Source organism: Lutra lutra, chromosome 8 (assembly GCF_902655055.1).
Source record: "Lutra lutra chromosome 8, mLutLut1.2, whole genome shotgun sequence".
NCBI lineage: Eukaryota > Metazoa > Chordata > Mammalia > Carnivora > Mustelidae > Lutra > Lutra lutra.
In genome coordinates, this window is record NC_062285.1 from 137,780,179 (window position 1) to 137,794,750 (window position 14,572).

Below are 14,572 nucleotides of genomic sequence, written 5' to 3' on the forward strand. Positions count from 1 at the left end.
ATCCCAGGAGGAAAGGGATATGTTCTGTAGATGTCTGCTCTACAGTGTAGTAACTACTCTGATGAGGGCTGGGGGAGCAATAGACATCTAATCTTGCCATGAGAAGTTACAGAGGGCTTCATGGAGGAGGTGAACTTTGAGCTGAATCTCAATTGCTGAGTAGGAGTTAAGGAGTTAGCCAGATGAGGGTGATGTGAGAGAGAATATCGCAAATTCAGGGAACTTCACACTGATGTTGATGGAGTCCACTGGAAAGGTGGTGAGTGCCCCATTGCTGGAAGATTTCAGAGGCTGGATCTTTTCCTGCTAGGTGTGGCAGGCTGGCCTAGATGACCTCTGCAGACTCTCCAACCTGGAGTCTTCTCTGGCATTAGTGCTGTTACAGGATGCCTTTAGATCACATAAACTTGTGTAGTCTGTCCTGAGCTGCAGCTGTGGGCTGCTTGCCTTCACTTTTGTCACTGTGTTTCTCTTCCTTGGCTGTATTACTAAGGACACTTAGTTTGAGCTTGGTCCCCAAGACTGACAGACTGACATCTGAAATTAGCCAGTTAAAGGCCATTATTTGTGAGAATTGTGAGTGCTGGTGTGCATTGAACCCATGAAGGGCGACATGATGGGGCCTGGGGACTCTTGCAGTGAGCAAGCTGTGTGGGAAATGCGGCCCCGCTGACGTGGACATCCTGCAGCCCGCCTTCAACTTCCTGTACTGGAGCCTTCATCAGACTACACCAAGCAGTCAGAAAAGAGGTGCTGAGGCCCCAGCGAGGCAATGAATAGGAGGGGTGCTGGGCAGTGTCTGTGGCCTTTGCTGCCCGTAGTTTTTTTCCGCTTGTGAAAATATATATCGGGAGGGGCTCTTGGGGTGCTCAGTCGTTAAGTGTCTGCCTTTGGCTCAGGTCATGATCCCAGAGTCCTGGGATCGAGCCCCACGTCGGGCTCCCTGCTCCGTGGGAAGCCTGCTTCTCCCTCTCCCACTCCCCCTGCTTGTGTTCTCTCTCATGCTGTATCTCTCTCTGTCAAATAAATAAATAAAATCTTAAAAACTATATATACATGTGGGGAGGATGTCGCTGGGTCAGATGGTCATAAGATCCTTTCTGGTTCTGATAACCTGTGGTTCTAGAATGAAGCTGGAACCCGTAGAGCCTAAAGCTAATCCTTTTGTTCATTCACCATGTGTGCGTGAAGTCCCCGTCAGGTGCTAACCACGATGCCGGCAGCCCGAGCAGGGGCTCCTGAGTAACTCATAGCCCTTACCCTGCCAACCGTCTCCAGCTGCTGCAGTGCTCCTTAGTAGCACGGCCCTGATTGAGCTTCTGGAGAAGACTCTGGTACTCACCTGGACCAAGGGGGCCTCTCCCAGCACCACACTCCTTTGTTCTGCCTGGCTGCTCACTGCCTCCTTCTCTGCTCAGCAGCACGATGGCAGTCTGCAGGTGAGTCACTAGCCCGTGTGGCTCTGGGGCATGGGGTGGCCCACAGAGGAGTGACAAAGTTCCTGAGTTCTGGTTCCCGCTCTGTGGCTTATTAGCTGAGTAACCTTGGCAAGATATTTAATCTCTGAGCTTCAGTGTCCTTGCCTACAGAATGGGGAAGAAAATGTCCATGGTTGTTGTCAGGTTGGTTTATATTAATTTATCATACATGGATAACCTTCTATGCCGGGCTGTATTCTAGGCACAGAGGAATAAGAAATAAATACAGCATGTACCCCACACTTGGGAAACTTTGTATTGTAGTCTCTAAGCAAAGGTTTGAAAGGTAAGATTGTACCAGGCAAATATAGTAGGGAAAGGCATTCCAGGTAAAGAGAACAATTTGAAAAAAAGACACGAAGCTGCACAAATTTTGGACATGTGTACATATTTGGAGACTGGTGAGATACCATGTGACTAGAATGTAGGGAGTGGCCTGTCACATTGGACAGGAAGGCAGAAGCCAGCCTGTGACCTTACAGTGCTAGGGGTAAGCCGTGAAATGCCAGACACATGCAAGCTGTCATTGTGATTGTTGGGAAAGGTCATGCAGGGAACAGGGGAACAGTGGACATATCCACAAAGCACCTCTTCCTTCTCAGTCCCTCCTCACCCCCTTGTATGGGACCTTGTCATCAGAGTGCTGTGCGTGAACTCCTATGTGGGCTGCTCCACATTCCTGTGTCTCCTTCCTAAGCCTGACTGCTGCTGGTGGATAGAAACCATCCTCTAGCCTTTGAGGTGTCTTTGCCCTGTGCCCAGCCGTGTGCCATTGAAGTGCTGGGCATATGCTCATTTGTGTAGAAGTGAAGTCATTTTTAAAGTTTGGCCTCCAAAAAAAACCCAAAAAACAACAACAAAATAAAGTTTGTCCTCTAAAGTGGCATCAGGCTGTGGCAGATCTGTACTATAATAAGTCTTCTGGTTGTTGCCCACAGCATTGATTGGGGACAGGAACATTTTCTGCTTTTCTGTGTGAGGCTGTTGGGCCCACCTTACCCCTGCAGTCTCCTGCCTGTGTGGGAACCTGCACCGTGTCCCTGGCTCTCTGGTCTTCAGCTCATACCCAGCCAGTTACCTACTAACCACCTCCACTCTGAGTCCTCTCCACTGCCTTAATGGTTCGTCCTCACCTCTGAAGTGGCCTATTCAGTCTCCTGGTCCCTGGTCTTTCCCTTGCTCCATATCTCCCGTCCCTGCAGCCAGTCTGTCTGCATGCTCCACATGGCCGCTGAGACCCTGCTCACCTTGATCCTTCTGCAGCCTTACTTTCTGCATTCTGCCCTCCTCTGCCCTCTGACCAACTGTTAGCTCCTCTCCAAATCAGCTTTGCTCTTTCATATCTCCATACGGTTGATGGTTTGATTGAGTGATTGATTCTTTTATTTTTTTATTTTTTATTTTTTTTAAAGATTTTATTTATTTATTTGACAGAGAGAAATCACAAGTAGGCAGAGAGGCAGGCAGAGAGAGAGGAGGAAGCAGGCTCCCTGCCGAGCAGAAAGCCTGATGTGGGGCTTGAACCCAGGACCTGGGATCATGACCTGAGCCGAAGGCAGCGGCTTAACCCACTGAGCCACCCAGGCGCCCCTTGATTCTTTTATTTTTAAAGATTTTATTTATTTGACAGAAAGGGACACAGCGAGAGAGGGGAACACAAGCAGGGGGAGTGGGAGAGAGAGAAGCAGGCTTCCCACCAAGCAGAGAGCCTGACACAGGGCTCGATCCCAGGACCCTGGGATCATGACCTGAGCGAAAGGCAGACGCTTAATGACTGAGCCACCCAGACGCCCTTGAGTGATTGATTCTTTTTTTTTTTTTTAAGATTTTATTTATTTATTTGACAGAGAGAGATCACAAGTAGAGAGGCAGGCGGTGGCGGGGCGGGGGGGGGGGGAGCAGGCTCCCCACCGAGCAGAGAGCCCAATGTGAGGCTCGATCCCAGGACCCTGAGATCATGACCTGTGCCGAAGGCAGAGGCTTAACCCACTGAGCCACCCAGGCGCCCCTGAGTGATTGATTCTTAATTGCCTTTATTTTTTTAAAGATTTTATTTATTTTTTTTTTGAAAGGGAGGGAACTAGAGAGAGCACAAGCAAATAAGTATGGAGGGGGAGGGGGAGAAGCAGAGGGAGAAGCAGGCTCCCCACTGAGCAGGGAGCCCAAAGCTGGGCTCGATATCAGGACCCTGAGATCATTACCTGAGTCACCCAGGCACCCCTAATAGCCTTTATTTTATTTTATTAATTTATTTCTTTTTTAAACATTTTATTCATTCAGGAGAGAGGGAGAGCACAAGCAGGGGTTGAGGCAGAAGGAAAGGGAGAAGCAGACTTTCTGCTGAGGTGGGAGCCGGATGTGGGGCTTGATTTCAAGATCTGGAGATCATGACCTGAGCTGAAGGCAGGTGCTCAACCATCTGAGACACCTAGGCGCTCCTATTTTATTTATTTTTTAACATTTTATTTATTTATATTTTCAGTATGTATGCTGCCAAAGCAAGCACTATTTATTTATTTTCAGAGAAAGAGAGCAAGAGCACACAAGCAGGGGGAACAGCAAGCAGAGGGAGAAGCAGGCTCTTCTGCTGACCAAGGAGCCCAATGTGGGACTCGATCCTAGAACCTTGGGATCATGACCTTAGCAGAAGGCAGCCGCTTAGCTGACTAAGCCACCCAGGTGTCCCAATAGCCTTTATTTTAAAGGTAGTTTTAGCTGTACTGAAAGATTGAGCTGATATCACAGAGTTCCCGAATAACTCCTATACAGTTTCCTCTATTAGCATCTTGCATTAGTATGTCATCTCAATACCTTTGTACAGATTGGTTCTTCCACCTAGAACCTGCTGATTCCACCAGCCAAGCATTTTTGACGAACTGCTTTGTGTCAGACTGTGATAGATCCAGAGAAGTAGAAGAAGTAGAGAAGGCAGAGAAGTAATTCCTGCCTCGTAGCAGCGTGTGTTCTGGGTGAGGCGAGCAGAGCAGACTCAGCTTTGAACCCATGACTCCCAACTAACCCCTCAGTTTGGACAGTGCTTTGGCTTTAAAGACACGTTCCCCAATGCTGAGCCTCAGCTGTTCTTCATAATTGTTCTGGAAGGAGTGAAAGCAGGCGTCATTGTTCCCATTTCATACGTGAAGAAAGTGAGGCAGGCTGGGAGAGGGGCAGTGAATTCCCCTTGGCCACTTGGATAGCTAGTGGCAGAGCCAGGGTTTTGATTCTGGGCTGTCTGGCTCTAGATCTAAGTTGGATGGTGGGCTGGAGTGGAGACTGAGTCACACATGAGGCCAGGAAGGTTTCCTGGTGGAAGAGTTCATTGGCGATGGGGGAGATTTGGGAGAAGAAGGGTCCTCTATGTACAGGCTAATTTGCCTCCACATTCCTGAATCCAGGGCTGGTGGGCTTACAAGACTGTGGTCTCCTCTGTCCCTCTGGATGCAGTAGGTATGTGTGGGTACAGAGGAGCTATTGGGACAGGTTATTTTCTGCTCAAGCTTCCAGAATGTGGGAGGTGTCCACTTACCTCTGCCCTACCAGGTTCACCAGAAACTGTCCGTGGAACTGGACCAAGTATTGAAGGTCCTCAGCTTTCCAAAGGAAAAGGCTGTGCTGCTCTCAGGTATGGCCCCAGGGTACTCTACAGGAAAGGAAGTGCTTTTCCCTTAGACTGTGAGATGGGACCACTCTCCCCAGACCAGCCTGTGGTCACCCTATTATTATCTCCACTGTCTTCCCCCTGTGACAGAGCTAGGTGGGAGGTGAGAAAGGAGGAAGGAACTGAGTATAAGGGGGTTCTTGCTTTCAGCTGCCATCTTATGCTTCCTGCGGACAGCCCTGCAGCAAAACTTTTCCTCTGCCCTTGTGGCCCTGGTGCCTTCAGGGGCCCAGCCACCACCGGCCTCTGAGAACACTGTCCTGGCTCCACTGAGAATATCACAGGTGTTGTCCCTGGTCATTGGACTGCAGAACCTCTTGGTGCAGGTAAGGCCCTTGCTGAACGGGACCCTGTCAGTGGAGCCTGCTTCTCCCAGAACAACTGTAGGAAGAGGTAGCTGCTTGTCAGGAACCTGGTATTTCCTCCAGGATTGGGGGGTGGATTAATTGGGACTTTTAAAGTTATAGTGACAGAAATGAAACTCAAAATGGCTCATAACTGAGAAGGCCAGGGCTCAGCACTGGCTTCAGGCCCACCTGGATCCCATGGGCTCAGACAATGTTATCAGAACTCTGTGTCCATGTCTTGGTTCTGCATTTCTCTCAGCTTTGTTCTCATGGGATGGTAAGATGACCAATAGCAGCACCTTTCCAGCAACAAGAGACTTTCTATTTCCCAGCAGTGGCCAGAACGGAGTCTCATTAGCCTGGCTGGGGTAATGTGCCAGTCACTGTGGCTGGGCCATCTGATGCTCTGGTTGACCTGGCTTGGGCCAGTGCCCCCTCCTGGAGGCTGGGGCATATGGTCAGCTCTCCATAACTCGTGTAGAGTGAACATAAAAGAGGGATGGTTCTGCAAAGAAAACTGTTCACAGAAAAAGGAGGAGTGAATATGATGTAAGCCGAAACAGTAGATATCTACCTCATAGGGTTTTATGTTTCACAGCTCAGAGGACTTTTGGAGATCATTGTTTATCCAGCTTTCGAATGCTGGGAAGAGTAGTTGGGGCATGGAGATATGTCACGTGTCTGCCTTTGAGGAGTGAGCATTTGGTTGTGGGCTGCCATATAGACAAGAGGTGATAACACCATGTGGTCAGTTTGGGGCTAAAGGGACAACTGCACTGTGGGAGTCCCAGGTATAACTAATAGGCTGGTATAGGGTTAGTGCAGAGCTAGCTGTCAGAGAAGGTTTCCTGAAGGAGGTGATTGAACTGGGCTGGAAAGACCACATGACTTGTCTTTCTTCCCCAAGGGCAGGGGGTTATCAGAAATGGCATTTATCTTGATGGCAGCACCATTTTGTTCTCTGGTATGGACTCATTCCCTGTCCCTGGCCTCGTGACCTGTCTCCCACCGTTGATTCCCCAGGACTTTCTTCTAAGAAGGTTCGTGTGTATTATTTTCAAATAAGAGCCGGCCACCATAAAGTGACTGAAGCCCTATATGTTTATGCTGTTTTAGTTAGACTTGGACTCTCTTTCCTTGCCCTTTGGAGCTTGTCTAAGGGAGACAGTCAGATCCAGTGTGATCTGATGGCAAGTCATTCATGGGACAAGAGGAGGGAGGTGCAGGGAGCCAGCAAATGAGTGAGACGAGTTGCAGAGACTTCTGGGGGTAGGAAGGGGGCCTTGATTTGAGTAGACTCTATTTGGTTATTGCACATATATGATATGGCTATTGATTGTGGGAGATTATATTCGAGGATTGGTCCCCACTGGACCTCTACACAGTATGGGGAAAGTTGGAAATGTAAGGAGATAGAGGATGCTCCAGGAGTCGCCCTGTGCTGGCTCTGTGGTTGCTGAGACTTGTCCTGCCAGCATATCTATGCACAAGGCACTTAGCTCTCTCTGCTGTAAGTCCCCATTTTCATATCAGTCTTTCCCAGGCTGTGAGCTCCTTAAAGGTAGGAACTATGTCTGACTAATCTTTGTGTCTTGTTCTCCTTGTGCGTTCAAAAAAATCAGAAATCAGATGAGAACCAAAACATCAGCTTTATTTCTTTAGGAGAATGTAGCTGGGACTTCAGATCATACTGGGCATTTTTTTGGCCTGGAGTTTTTCCATATACAGCAAAGGTGAAAGACTTTTTGTGGGAGTCCAAGTCTAACCAAAACAGCATACACCCACCACCTAGATTCTACCATTAGCATTTTAGTATACTTGCTTTATATCTATCCAAAAGAGCTTTTTTCCTTTTAATTAATTAATTAGTTAATTAATTAATGTTTTTAATAAATTTTATTTTTTTTAAACATATAATATATTTTTATCCCTAGGGGTACATGTCTGTGAATTGCCAGGTTTACACATTTCACAGCACTCACCATAGCACATACCCTCCCCAATGTCCATAACCCCACCCCCCCAACCCCCAATTAATGTTTTTAAAAGAGAGATTTTTTTATTTTTTAGAAGATTTTATTTATTTATTTATTTAAAGATTTTATTTATTTACTTGATAGACAGAGATCACAAGTAGGCAGAGAGGCAGGCAGAGAGAGAGGGGGAAGCAGGCTCCCCGCTGAGCAGAGAGCCTGATGCGGGGCTCAATCCCAGGACCCTGGGATCATGACCTGATCTGAAGGCAGAGACTTTAACCCACTGAGCCACCCAAGCGCCCCTTTATTTATTTATTTGACAGAGATCACAAGTAGGCAGGGACGCAGGTGGGGGGTGGGGTTGGGGGGGGAGGCTCCCTGCTGAGCAGAGAGCCTGATGTGGGGCTTGATTCCAGGACCCTGAGATCATGACCGGAGCCGAAGGCAGAGGCTTAACCCACTGAGCCACCCAGGTGCCCCTCAAAGAGAGCTTTTGAACCACCCTCTTTTCCCCCCAGGCCATACCAGAAGCCCATAAGCAGGGAAATTATGTTTACATTATGGACAGTTTGCCACCTGGCCATGATCTTAAGAGTTTAAGTTCATGGGAACATGACCTTTAATACCTTGATCCTGTCCTGCTGGCACATTAAATGTTAAGCTAACATTTTACCTATCAGATAAATCTCTCCTTTGGTGAGGAGGAGCCAGTTAAATGTGAGAGGAAAGGCAAATGCTTTCTCTCCAATGTTTTTGAAAAGGCCAAAGTTCCTATTTTAACATTCAGAACATAAGAGAAAAATTACTCCCTTATACTCAACATCCAGCATAAAGCCTGGCACCAAATTGGTATGTGATGTTCGTTGAATGAGTGAATGAGGACACAGAAATGAATATGTTATGGTTCTAGCCATTTAAGCACTCAGATAGTAGGAAATACTAATAATTACAATTAATGCCAAAATGACCTATTATTTGAATCAAGAAAGTCTCTACAGGAGAGGTTGCATTCGAACCAGGCCTTGAGTGATGAAAAACTTTCCTCAAACCAGTAGCCTAAACACAAGGGGGTCAGTGACTTCCTGTAGCACCATTACCATTCAGCTCTCCTGCCCAAGAGCCTGGATGTCATCAGCCTGTGACACTCTTCTATGCCTCTGGCAGTCTTTTTCTTTTTTAATCATGGTAAAATATTACATAACAAAATTAACCATTTTAATTATTTTTTGGTTACAGTTCTGTGGTAGTAAGTACATTTACTTTGTTGTACAAACACTACCACCTTCTTTCTCCAAAACTTCTTCATCTTGTCAAACTGAAACTGTCCACATCAAACAGTAACTCCCCACTGCTCCCTCTCCCCATCCCTTGACAACCACCATTCTGCTTTCTGTCTCTATTTGACTATTTAACTATTCTAGGACCTCATATAAGTAGAATAATATACTGTTTATCTCTCTGGAAGTTTTTGACTCTCCTCAGCAGTCCCGGGGAAGGTGAACCAACTGGAGTAACTCATGAATTCCTCATGAAGAGGCTGCTGGGTCTGTGTGGGGAGTTGCTCAGCCTCACAGTCACTGTCCCTGTTACAGCCTGGTGAACAGGACCAAGAAGCCCCTTTCTCCTTTCTCTCACTTGCACATTCCTGAGAAATTCCCTGCCCTATTGTTTTCAGCCATAATGACCTTTCTGTCACTGCCCTTGACCCAAGGGAGTATATGGAAGAGTCATTTTTTTTCTCTGTCCTTCCCCTTCCTCCAGGGCTGGAGCTAAACCTCCTTTGGACCCTTCCATAGGTTTGCTGTTTAAAAATAGTTCTTCAGGGGCGCCTGGGTGGCTCAGTGGGTTAAGCCGCTGCCTTCGGCTCAGGTCATGATCCCAGGTCCTGGGTTCGAGCCCCACATTGGGCTTTCTGCTCAGCAGGGAGCCTGCTTCCTCCTCTCTCTCTGCCTGCCTCTCTGCTTACTTGTGATTTCTCTCTGTCAAATAAATAAATAAAATCTTTAAAAAAAATAAATAAAAATAGTTCTTCATTTGTTCAATCATTTATACATTCAGCAAACATTATTCCATAGAAATCCAAGGTCTCTCCAAGCAATCCAGGAGGTCTCATTCTCTCTCTCTCTCTCTCTCTCCTGAGCTCCTGGAATGGTTTATTCACCCCTGTAATAAGGGTTACATTTATCATATTTTATTATATGGCCAGTGGTCTGCATTTCTGTCTTCTTCTGTAAAACTTTTAGGCAAAAGCTTCTGCTGCTTGCGGAGGTCATAGGGAGCCTCACAGAGAAGGTGACATTGAATTCAGACTTAAACAGTGTCTAGGCAGAGGTAGAGGGAAGGGCATTGCAGGCAGGGAAGACAGCATGAGCAAAAGCATGTAATATAGAAGTGTGCAGTGGTCGGTGGGGGGGGGTTGGCAAGAATTAGAAGATGACACTGAGGAGCTGGGCACAGACGACACCAGTCAGTACCTTATGTGCCAGGCCAAGAAGTGTTGAGGGGAGCCATGAAGGGCTTCTATCAGATTGAGGTTTTTTTTTTGTTTTGTTTTGTTTTTTTTCTTTTCATTTTACTACTTGTTCTTTTATTGAAAATCTTTAAAGAAATTCATATGACACATGTGTTATATACAAAGTTAAGAAATAAAGTAATTTTGTTACTTTTTTTAATATCATGGAATGAAACCTCTTTACCACATTTGTTTTTTTTAACTAACGTGAATTTACTATATAATTTTGTAGATGATTATTATAGGTGAAGTCAGCTGGTTTCTGTACTCCAGGTCTATGAGACTGAAATCCAGGTTTTCCTATCTGAGCTCTTATCCATGGGTTTTATTAACATATAATGTATTATTTGTTTCAGGGGTACAAGTCTGTGATTCATCAGTCTTACACAATTCATAGCACTTACCGTAGCACGTAAGCTCCCCGATGTCCATCACTCAGCCACCCTCATCCCTCCTACCTCCTCCCCTCTAGCAACCCTCAGTTTGTTTCCTCAGATTAAAAGTCTCTTGTGGTTTATTTCCCTCTCTGATTTTTTCTTGTTTCGTATTTCCCTCCCTTCCCCTATGAGCCTCTGTCTTGTTTCTCAATTTCCTCATATCAGAGAGATCATATGGTAATTGTCTTTTTCTGATTGACTTATTTCCTCTAGTTCCATCCATGTTGTTGCAAATGGCAAGATTTGGGGGGTTTTGATGGCTGCATAATATTCCATTGTATATATATATACCACACCTTGTTTTTTAAGATTTTATTTATTTGACAGAGAGAGAGAGAGAGAGAGAAAGAAAACACAAACAGGGGGAGTGGGGGAGGGAGGGAGAAGCAGGCTTCCTGCCGGGCAGGGAGCCTGATGCAGGACTCCATCCCAGGACCCTGGGATCATGACCCAAGCCGAAGGCAGATGTTTAACGACTGAGCCACCCAGGCATCCATTCATCTGTTGATGGACTTTTAAGCTCTTTCCATAGTTTGGCTATTGTGGACATTGCTGCTATAAACATTGGGGTGCATATGCCCCTTCAGATCACTACATTTGTATCTTTAGGATAAATACCCAGTAGTGCAATTGCTGGGTTGTAGTGTAGCTCTATTTTCAATTTTTTGAGGAACCTCCATACTGTTTTCCAGAGTGTCTGCACCATCTTGCATTCCCACCAACAGTGTAGGAGGGTTCCCCTTTCTCCGCATCCTCACCAACAACTGTTGTTTCCTGACTTCTTAATTTCAGCCATTCTGACTCGTGTGAGGAGGTAACTCACTGTGGTTTTGATTTGTATTTCCCTGATGCTGAGTGATGTTGAGCACTTTTTCATGTGTCTGTTGGCCATTTGGATGTCTTCTTTGCAGAAATGTCTGTTCATGTCTTCTGCCCATTTCTTGATTGAATTATTTGTTCTGTGGGTATTGAGTTTGATAAGTTCTTTTTTTTTTTTTTTAAGATTTTACTTATTTATTTGACAGAGATCACAAGTAGGTGGAGAGGCAGGCTGAGAGGAGAAAGCAGGCTCCCCCCTGAGCAGAGAGCCTGATGCAGGGCTCCATCCCAGGACCCTGAGATCATGACCTGAGCCGAAGGCAGAGGCTTAACCCACTGAGCCACCAAGGCACCCATGATAAGTTCTTTATAGATTTTGGATACCAGTCCTTTATCTGATATCAGATTGAGTTTTTGATCACTGGCAACCCCAGTAGGGAAGAGGGGTGGGAGGGGAAAGCCTGAAGGCAAGGGGACTGTTGAGCAAGAGATTATTGCTGTGACTCAAGTAAATGACAGTGAGGTCCATTTCACACCCACTGGTATAGCTAAAAACAAAAGATAGATAATATCAAATGTTGTGAGAATGCAGAGTAAATGGAACCCTCACAGGTTGTTGATGGGAACGCAAAATGACACAGCTGCTTTGGAATACAGCCTGGAAGTGCTTCAAAAAGCTAAATGTGGAATTACCATATGACCCAACAATTCTACTCCCAGGTATTATGCCCAAGAAAATTGAAAGCGTTTATCTACACAGATGCTTGTATACAGTTGTTCATAGCAGTACTCTTCATAGTAGTTCCAAAGTACAAAGAACCCCAATGTTCGCCGGCTGATGAATGGATAAATTGTATATACAAATGAATACTGTCTGGCCATAAAAAGTAATGAGGTAGTCACATGCTACAATATAGATGAACCTTGAAAACATGCTCAGTGAAAGAAATCAGACATAAAAACAATGTATGATATGATTTCATTTAGATGAAATGTCCAAGATAGGCAAATCTGTAGAGACAGGAAGTAGATTAGTGGTTGCCTAGGACCGGGGTTAGGGGGGCAGGGAATTGGGAATAACTGCTAATGAGTAATGAGGTTTCTCCTTGGGATGATGAAAATACTCTGGAATTCTATAGCTGCACAACTCTGTGAATATACTAAATGCTGATCTGTACCCTTAAAAGAATTAATTTTATGGTTTATGGATTAGATCTCATTAAAGCTGTTATTTTAGAAAGCGGTATCAAAGGGGAAAGAATGACAATACTGCATAAGCTAGTATGCTGAGTGCTGGTCCTTCTTGACGTCTCTGGGCCAAAGCAGCCACGTAGCATCAACACCGCTGATGGAGTGCTGGGCCCCGTGTGGAGCATCTGCTGCTGTCTGACCGAGGCGGGCCAGTGAAGTGCAGTGGAAGGTGCATTGGCCAGAATCACAGAGATCTGCATTGAGCCCCTGCCCAGCTCCTAACTCTGAAGGGTTTAGCAAGTCAATTCAATCTCTTACTGATTCTCAATTTCTCTATCTGCAAAACAAAAGGACTCTTTCAGCAGTAAGTGATTTGGGCCTCTTAGAACAGCTTCCATTCCCCCAGGAATGGAGCACAGGAGAGATATGTTGGTTGCAGTGAGGATGGACACAGTGTCCAGGGTTCATCACGCTGGGTTACGTGGGGGAAAGAGGGCACGTTAGTAGCAGTGGAAGGGTCCGAAGAAGGGCTGTTGTCATTGGTGTGATTTGCATGGCACTGGAGTAGGGCAAAGCCAGGGCAAACTTTCCTTCTGCTTAGTTCTCAGAGGAAGCTCAGAACTACAAATCTCTGAAGGTCTCCGGAGTAGAAATAAAGTAGGTTTATTCCGGTTTTCTTTGGAGATGGAGACCTTGGCCAGCAGGAGGAGCTGCAGGAAGACAGGCAGGGGCCTTTTCTCCTGGCCTGGACCAACAGTAGAGCAGGCCACCTTGGGAGGAATCGAAAAGAGTGTCTTGTGGCTGGGGGTCTCCAGCAAGAACATCTGCTGGACTCCAGTCCAGCTGCTACATCTCTGTGGAGGCTTGGGAAAGGGTAAGAGTGGGTGTGAGCAGGGAAGAGACAGTTATCCTTGTGCTCAAACTCGGCTTTGTGATTGGGGTGGGCATGGAGTGTTGTTATCAGTTTGGAAATCAGTGAGCTAATTTTACAAGATGTGAGGTTTTGTTTTTTTTTTTTTTAAGATTTTATTTATTTGTTTGTCAGAGAGAGAGAGAGAGAACACAGGCAGACAGAGTGGTAGAGGGAGAAGCAGGCTCCCTGCAGAGCAAGGAGCCCGATGCGGGACCCGATCCCAGGACCCTGGGATCATGACCTGAGCCGAAGGCAGAGGCTTAACCCACTGAGCCACCCAGGCGTCCCAGATGTGAGGTTTTGATCTTGAGGATCATTCCTACTAGAGCAGAGGTTCATGTCAGGTTAATGTTCTCGGAGAGTGGAAGGTGGGGAGAACATCGACTGAGTGCCTACTCTGTGTAAGCACTGGACATATGTTGTTTATTCATTACAATTCCTCTATAAGGTATTAGTTTTTTTTGTTTTTTTGGGTTTTTGTTTTGTTTTGTTCATTTTGTTTTTTAAGTAGGCTTCATGCTCAGCGTGGAGCCCAGTGCAGGGCTGAGATCAAGAGCTGGATGCTGAGCCACGCAGGTGCCCCTCATCTCAGTTTTATAGGCAAGGAAACAGAGTCCAGAGATATTAAGTAACTTACCTGAGGTCACACACTTTTAGGTCAGAATTCAAGCCTAAGTCTTTTTGGCTACAAAATCCATGTTCTTTCGGTGTCTCAAGAAGTGCCTCTTGTGAATAGAAGCCATTGTTACCTGAGTAGTAGTACCTGGCTTTCCTAATGCCCAGTGGCCCCGGCTCCCCACACACCATTCAGCCAGTCCTCACTGGGTATGTTAGGTAATATGGGCATGGGGTCAGAGAGTGGCACTGGGGCCACAGCTCTTCACCAGGTGGGGAAGCCAAAGTGTGCTGGCCTGTGGCTATGTGATCTTGCATACCTGGGAAGAGGCTAGAAATTCCCACTGGTTAAGAGTTAATTTTATTTTTTAAAAAGATTTTATTTATCTATTTGAGACAGAAGGAAAGGGAGCATGAGCAGGGGGAGGGGCAGAGGGAGAAGCAGGCTCCCTACCGAGGAGGCAGCCCAACAAGGGACTCAATTGCCTGGGATCATGACCTGAGCTGAAGGCAGATACTTAACTGACTGAGCCACCCAGGTGCCCCAAGAGTTAATTTTAGATTGGAGGAGAAAGGGTACAAAGCCTAGGATTTTGTTCTAGACCTGCCATTTACTGATATGTACC

At 46.2% G+C, this 14,572-nt stretch overlaps 1 protein-coding gene across 1 annotated transcript in view; it reads left to right on the plus strand.

The window, feature by feature from the left end:
* MEI1 (meiotic double-stranded break formation protein 1) overlaps positions 1 to 14,572 on the plus strand; it is a 78,732-nt gene that overhangs the window by 57,733 nt on the left and 6,427 nt on the right. Inside the window, exons 23-26 of the mRNA XM_047742229.1 lie at positions 640 to 750; positions 1,279 to 1,439; positions 5,019 to 5,100; positions 5,287 to 5,462. Of these exons, the coding sequence (XP_047598185.1) occupies positions 640 to 750; positions 1,279 to 1,439; positions 5,019 to 5,100; positions 5,287 to 5,462 (530 nt within the window). The remainder of the gene's footprint in view (positions 1 to 639; positions 751 to 1,278; positions 1,440 to 5,018; positions 5,101 to 5,286; positions 5,463 to 14,572) is intronic.